The 6770-nt window shown below is 50.0% G+C and overlaps 1 protein-coding gene across 1 annotated transcript in view; it reads left to right on the top strand.

The window, feature by feature from the left end:
- SCN11A (sodium voltage-gated channel alpha subunit 11) overlaps window positions 1-6770 on the top strand; it is an 80058-nt gene that overhangs the window by 28814 nt on the left and 44474 nt on the right. Inside the window, exons 11-13 of the mRNA XM_077773979.1 lie at window positions 1268-1397; window positions 2334-2572; window positions 6382-6564. Coding sequence (XP_077630105.1) covers window positions 1268-1397; window positions 2334-2572; window positions 6382-6564 — 552 coding nt within the window. The remainder of the gene's footprint in view (window positions 1-1267; window positions 1398-2333; window positions 2573-6381; window positions 6565-6770) is intronic.

Here is a 6770-nt window from a genome sequence, read left to right as displayed (position 1 = left end):
GAGGGCCGTCCCGGCAGGGGTGCTGAGTAGGCCAGGCGGAAATGAAGCTGAGGGGTCGAGGAAACCCTTCTTTTATCAGTGGGGCGGGGGATGTTTGAACATGTTCTAATTGTGCAGCGAGAAATCGAGGAAAGGAAAACGTTGGCAAGACAGGCCAGGGGATCATGGCTATAGAGCCGCTTTCCTGAGATGGAAGGAGGCGAGGTGGTCAGAANGACCGTAGCATATTGAAGAGGCTGCAAATATTTTTATATATTTTGAAGGTTTTTTTCCTCATTTCACAAAACAATAGACCAAGACCAGACACCTAATAAAAAGAGTCTTTTCCCTTAAGCCCAAACAGCGAATAGCTGTAGAAAGTCTACAGGTTGCCTTTAAAATAGCTGGGGTGCCCTGGGGCTCAGTCAGGTGAGTGTCCGACTTCAGCTCAGGTCATGATCTCACAGCTCACGGGTTCGAGCCCCGCGCCGGCTCTGTGCTGACAGTGTGAAGCCTGCTTGGGATTCTCTCTCCCCTCTCTCTGCCCCTCCCCAACTCATGCTTTCTTTCTCAAAATAAATGAATAAACATAAAAAAGAATACAATAGAATAAAATAGTTCCCTCTGGGGCCATGGCTGGTCAGAGCTTTGGGGAAATAAGTCATTATGGACAATTCTCTAGGTAGCTGATGATTTATGCCTTTTCGTCTCCAGAGACCTTAGAATTGTAGGTAAGCGAGAGTCAAGCGCCCAAGCACAGCCTGAGAGGTGGAGCTTTAGTATATAGATTTTGTCATTTATTTTGGCTGCTCTTTTTAGTTACGACTGTTTCAAAATGAATTTAGGCGGCCGTTCCTGGCACTTCAGTCCCTGGCCCCAATCCACCCTCCGAGTGTGTCTTTCCCCCACGCCTGCCACTCAAGAACATTTTTTCTCCATTTGACTTTTTATTGCTTTTGTACCCTGAACTGTTTGTTGCTCATTCGTTTTTGTAAAATTTTGTTTGCTCTTTGTTGACAATGAATAAATCACGAGGAAGAGGCATTTCCATAGTTAGGATCCTGGAAATGTGCCTACATAAAAATATGAATGTCAAACTGTATCTTACTTCTTTATGAAATCCGAAACAGGGAAATTGAACCTCTGGCCTGCCATGAGATGGAAGGGAGTGGAGCTCTCCAAGGTATTAGGTCTTTTCCAGGCGTGTGGCATTCAGAGTAGCTTGTGACCTTTGAGGAGAGCCAGCCCCTCCCCTCTGAAGGGCCACCCGGCCTTCCTTCTCTTACAGCCACACATCCTGGAGCAAACCAAACGGCTGTCCCAGAACCTGTCCGTGGATCACCATGACGAACACGGGGACCCCTTCCAAAGGCAGAGGGCGCTGAGCGCTGTCAGCATCCTCACCATCACCATGCAGGGTAAGCTCTGCGTCCCGGCCCCGGGGACAGCCCAGCCGCAGTGACGGCCCTCCATTTTCCTTCTTCCCTTCTCCCCCAGAGGCCCTCTGTAGCCCCCCAGCTTCCTGCAGAGTGACTTCTTGTGCCTCTTTGGAGCACGGGAGCCAAGTGGCCTGAGGAAGTGGGCCCGCCCTGAGTTGGCCGTTGGGTTGTGGTGGGAACTGGCTGGCCTCGGGATTTGGAACCCAGAGTACAGACCCGCCCACCCCAATCAGACCCGCAGCCCCGGGAGGCCGGTGGAAGCGCCCCACGTAGATGGGCTGGAACCGTCTGACGGACCTCATCAACAGCAGGGAGCCAGGACCCCCCGCCGAGGGGTTGGTGCTCCAAGGCAGGACTCACGTCCTTACAAGGACGGGGGCAGATTGTCCTCACACTTCTGAGCCCTATCGCATCACTTCACTTGGCTTGTAGGAGCCCCTTGAAATGGTGCCAGGGAAACCAGGCTGAATGCAACCGGCTGAATGAGTACCTTTCGTTTCAATGTGTGTAGATGCCCCTGCCTGAGTCCCTCTCCTTCCTCTGAGCCCCGGTAGCTCTGTGTGCCTCTGTTACAGCTGTCACCACGGTCTGCCTTGAATGAACGTACCTCGAGCGTATACCTTTCTCTCATGGCTGCACAGCCTGTCGCTGCTGGCTTCCCCGTCTGTATCTCTGACCGTGCGGCCAGCTCCCAGATGCTCAGCGCAAGCACAGAGACTGGGTGTGCGTGGCTGCACCGCACGGAAGTTGTACGTGGCAGACGTTTCTGGCAACACCCCTCGGTGCCCTTCTTGGCTGATCACGTTGCTCACAAGAGACCCTAGAGAAGAGGGAAGAGAGTGGAAGGCGCTCAGGCCGACCGCAGCTAGATGGAGTCAGAGCCAAGCACTCATCTGCTCTTTCGTTCTTCTCCAGAGCAAGAGAAATCACAGGAGCCTTGCCTCCCCTGTGGAGGGAACCTGGCGTCCAGATACCTCGTGTGGAACTGCAGCCCCCAGTGGCTGTGCGTTAAGAAGACCCTGCGAGCCGTGATGACCGACCCCTTCACGGAGCTGCTCATCACCGTCTGCATCATAATCAATACTGTCTTCCTGGCCTTGGAGCATTACAAAATGGACCGCAGTTTTGAGCTCATGTTGTATACAGGGAATGTGGTAACTTCAGGGTTTTTTTTAATATAAAAACATTTCAAATTATTATTTTAACATTTATTTATTTTTGAGAGAGAGAGAGAAAGAGACAGAGTGTGAGTGGAGGAGGGGCAGAGAGAGAGGGAGACACAGAATCCGAAGCAGCTCCAGGCTCTGAGCTGTCAGCACAGAGCCCCATGTCGGGCTTGAACTCACAGATCGTGAGATCATGACCTGAGCTGAAGTCAGACACTTAACCGACTGAGCCACCCAGGCGCCCCTAAAATATAAAAATATTTCAAATTGAATTGTAACTCTTTCCGAGTCTAAACGTTTTGTGAGCGGCCTAACCTAGCCAAGGTCCTTGGTCCCCTGAGGTGGAGTAGAGGAAAAATACAACTGTTAGGATTTTGTTTTTACTCGTTCGGGAATTTTCCGTGGCCCCTGTGTTGGCCCTCTGGTGTGCTAAGACATCTCTTTAGCCGTCCGGTGGTAAGCCAGAAGCCAGCAGACATCTTAAAAGCTCAGCTATTTGGAACGATCCAGAAAACATTAACGATGTCCAGAGACCCTTGGTAATGTGTCTCATGGTCCCCAGTGATGCTGATGGCATCATTTGTCACAAAATGATGTGACTGCCATTACTAGGTATTATTCCCCCTGGAAAGGTGGGTCAGGGCCTGGCAGCTGTGGGAAGCTGACTTTCCCAGGAGGGGGTGTGCAGAGCTTATGGGGTGCGGTGGGTGGGTGTGGGGGCTCCAGACTTGAGCCTGCTTCAATATGTTTCTCATGAGATGTATCTAATCCAAGTTAAACTGGGAAAATTAGGGTAGAAGAGCAGACGTTTCATGAACTGTTTATTTATTGTTCCCAGAGATGGCATTTTTCTCAAGGATTAATTAGTCTCCCAAATATCAGAAATAGCAAATAATTACCCACTGAATGTTCTCTCCTAATTAGCTAATGAGCAAATAGGCTAAAAATCTTACCAGAGTACGTAGCCATTTATTCTTTTTTTTTTTTTCCATTGTTCAATTTACATGCAAGTTAGATAGCAGATAGTGCAAGTGATTTCGGGAGTAGATTCCTCACTGCCCCTCACCCATGTAGGCCCCCCCCCCGACCCTCTGTTTGTGCTCCGTATTGAAGAGTCCCTTGTGGTTTGCCCCCTCCCTGTTTTTATGTTATTTTTGCTTCCTTCCCTTATGTTCATCTGTTTTGTCTCTTAAATTCCTCAAATGAGTGAAGTCATGTGACATTTGTCTTTCTCTGACTGACTAGTTTCACTTAGCATAATACCCTCTAGGTTCATCCACGTCGCTGCAAATCATAGCCATATATTCTTAAAGTTTTATTTTTCCAATTTAAAAAAGTAATACATGCTTTTTTTTACATTTTAAAAATAAGGAAAAGTACAAATAAGGGGAAAAGAAAGCAGGAATTTGTTTCCTATGGTCCTGTTAGCAAAGATGGTCATTTTTAGCACTGTGGAAGATTTCTGGGCAGTATGAACGTATGTGTTTTTTAATCCATTATTTTACATTGATCAGAACCCCCTATGCCCACTGAGTCAGAGGCTGGTCCACAGAGCTGCTTCTGCGCATCAGGCTTAGGTACCTGTCACCCTCAGTGCCCGGGCCCCCCCCAGGAGCAGCAGGGGTGGGGTGGGACCCGGCGCGGGACCAGGGAGGTTCCCTGTACAGTCTGCATTCCAGTCTCTTTCACCAAACTGCCCTTGGGAAGAAGTGCCCTGTGGGTGCGTGTGGGTCGGATTCGTGGGTGCACGAACCTAACACACACATGGTCCCTTCTAACAGGCTGGTGTCTTCTGGGCTCCAGGCCAGCGTGCTCAGCCGTCTCCTGCCGACGTATCCCAGACGTGGGCGGGCCGTGTTATGTCACCCACAAAGCCGTGGCTCCTGGTCAACAGTCAGCAGACCCGTCTCCCGCCACCTCCTGGTGGATGGAGTTCTTAGATTAGTTCCAGAGAAGGCCCCGGGAACCCGAGTCGTGCCCCCAGACAGGCTTCCCAGTTGCAAAGGGGGCCCGTCCGTCCTTCATTTTCTGGTCCAAGTGTGGGAAATGACAAAAGCCACCCTCTCAGATTTCAAACTGATTAGACGTTCTGGGTGTTGCGAGGAAGCTGTATTTTGCAGTCAGAAGCTGCATAATCAAGCGGCCTTCCTCGGCCTCCCCAGAAGCGCCACAGAAGGAGGCCCAGGGACAGTGTTGGTGTCTGAGTTCACAGGCAGCGGCTGCGCCCCGGCCCCTGGAAATCGACCGGCAACCTGCAGGGTGGGCCACGTGGCCTGTGCGTCCGTTCCATGCGCCCCCTTCCCTAAGCACACGGTACGGGGGTGGCGCTGGTGGAGGGCGGCTTTGGAGCCCTGGTTCCCAGGAACACACCCAAGCCCCCCCCCCGATGGGTGGCCGGTGGAGGCCTGGGCGACTGGACTCTCTAGGCTTTGGGATTGCTTGACTCAGGGGAGTACAGTGAGCCCCCGGAAAGCCGTGAACAGCTGTGGAGTTGGACGGCAAAACCAATGGTCCCAAGGCATGTAGGGATGCTGTGGGGCTGGGCAGGAGGGGGACGGGGAGCTCAAAAGGGGACGGAGATCAGTCCGGCACAATTAATCAGACCAGGCGACACTACAAGCTGGTAGTAGCTCTGGGCAGAGGTAGATAGAAGTATTAAAAAGGTAAAGATCGATATAAGCTTTGGGTTTTTTGGGGTTTTTTGCCACCTTGATTTCTATTCGCCTTAGATTTATCTTTGTCTATCCACCCCCCCCCACTTTTAACTTGTCATCTGTTACTTTTAATAAGGACATTTAGAAGTCATTTCTGAGGTTTTTTTCTTTTCCAGAGCTGTAGAGGAGAGTCTTATACCTGACAACCTTTTTATATTACTGTATAATTTATACTATTGTTTTCTCGTATCCACTTACTTGCGTATGTGTGAGGGAGAACGTGCTATTTGCTATGAAGAAATACTTTGTTTTATCTTCTAAGATGTAGGTGATAGATTTAGTTTTGAATTTGGCTGCCACTTATTCAACACCGCAGTGTTTTTCAGCCCGTATTTATCTAATTTTCAAAGACAGAAACAAAAACATATGTTTGTGCCCGTGGAAATCACAATGTGATTTGTGTAGCTCTCACCCTTCCTTTTAAGTCTTTGGTACTTTGTTCCAGAATGACGAGCCCTGCATTCTGCGAGTGAATGTTGAGGATTATCCGCCAACTCACTTCTCCTCCTTTCAAAACCAAGACCAATCTGGGGTTTAGCCCATGATATTCATCATCTCGGCTAAGCCTACATATTGAGTTGCTTAAAGACATTTTCCTGTTCCTGGCAGGGTCCTTCAAGTCTCTGCTCTGGGCCCCTTTCAAATCTTTTTTCTGATCCAAGTGTCAGCCTTGCGTGGCTGGGCGAACGCCTCCCGGGTTCTGCTTTATGGAGGATTTTTACCTTCAGTTTTCGAAGCTGCCGTGTGCTCCGCCCCCTCCCTTCATTTTGGAGCTTTTGTTGGCGTTTTAAAGGGAACTTAGAGGAGAGATTGCTTGACATTTTCTATCATTCTGCCCTGTACCTAGAAGCCAATTTTGCCTTATTTTCAACGGAATGGGGAATAGTACTTACCCGCCACGCCGCTGTCTGCGAGCTTGGTAACCCTGGAGTGGGCATTATGGGGAGGTGCGGGGAGAGGCGCAAAGGGAATCAAAATGCACTTTCTTTCTTGTACCTTCTGCGATGCCCTAGGGCTGTTCTTGGGATTGTGCCTTCAGGGAGACGTAGCTTCCTTTTCTCACTCTTCCCTGTCTCACTGCAGGTTTTCACTGGCATTTTCATGGCAGAAATGTGCCTGAAAATCATTGCGCTCGACCCCTACAACTACTTCCGCCGAGGCTGGAACGTTTTCGACAGCATCGTGGCTCTTCTGAGTTTTGCAGATGTGATGAACAGTTTAGTTGTAGGAAAGCAGAGTCCTCTATTTTTCCATTCCTTAAGAGTGGTAAGGCGCTTCCTGTTTTATCTTACTGAAATGCCTTAGCTGCCAAGATTGACGAGAGGCTTGAGCGAGTTCAGTAGCTATTTTGCGGAAAACTTAACTCCTCTCACCTTCACCCGAGGATCAAAACCGCACCCCTCCTGCCGGCAGGTTTTGCGTATCTTGGGGGATCCCGGGGATCTTCTCCCAGCCGAGCCCCCCCCCCCCCC

This window comes from Crocuta crocuta, unplaced genomic scaffold, assembly GCF_008692635.1.
Source record: "Crocuta crocuta isolate KB4526 unplaced genomic scaffold, BGI_CrCroc_1.0 scaffold541, whole genome shotgun sequence".
Classification (NCBI taxonomy): Eukaryota; Metazoa; Chordata; class Mammalia; order Carnivora; family Hyaenidae; genus Crocuta; species Crocuta crocuta.
The sequence above is the reverse complement of the archived record's forward strand: the minus strand, read 5'-3'. Positions and strand labels throughout refer to the sequence as shown.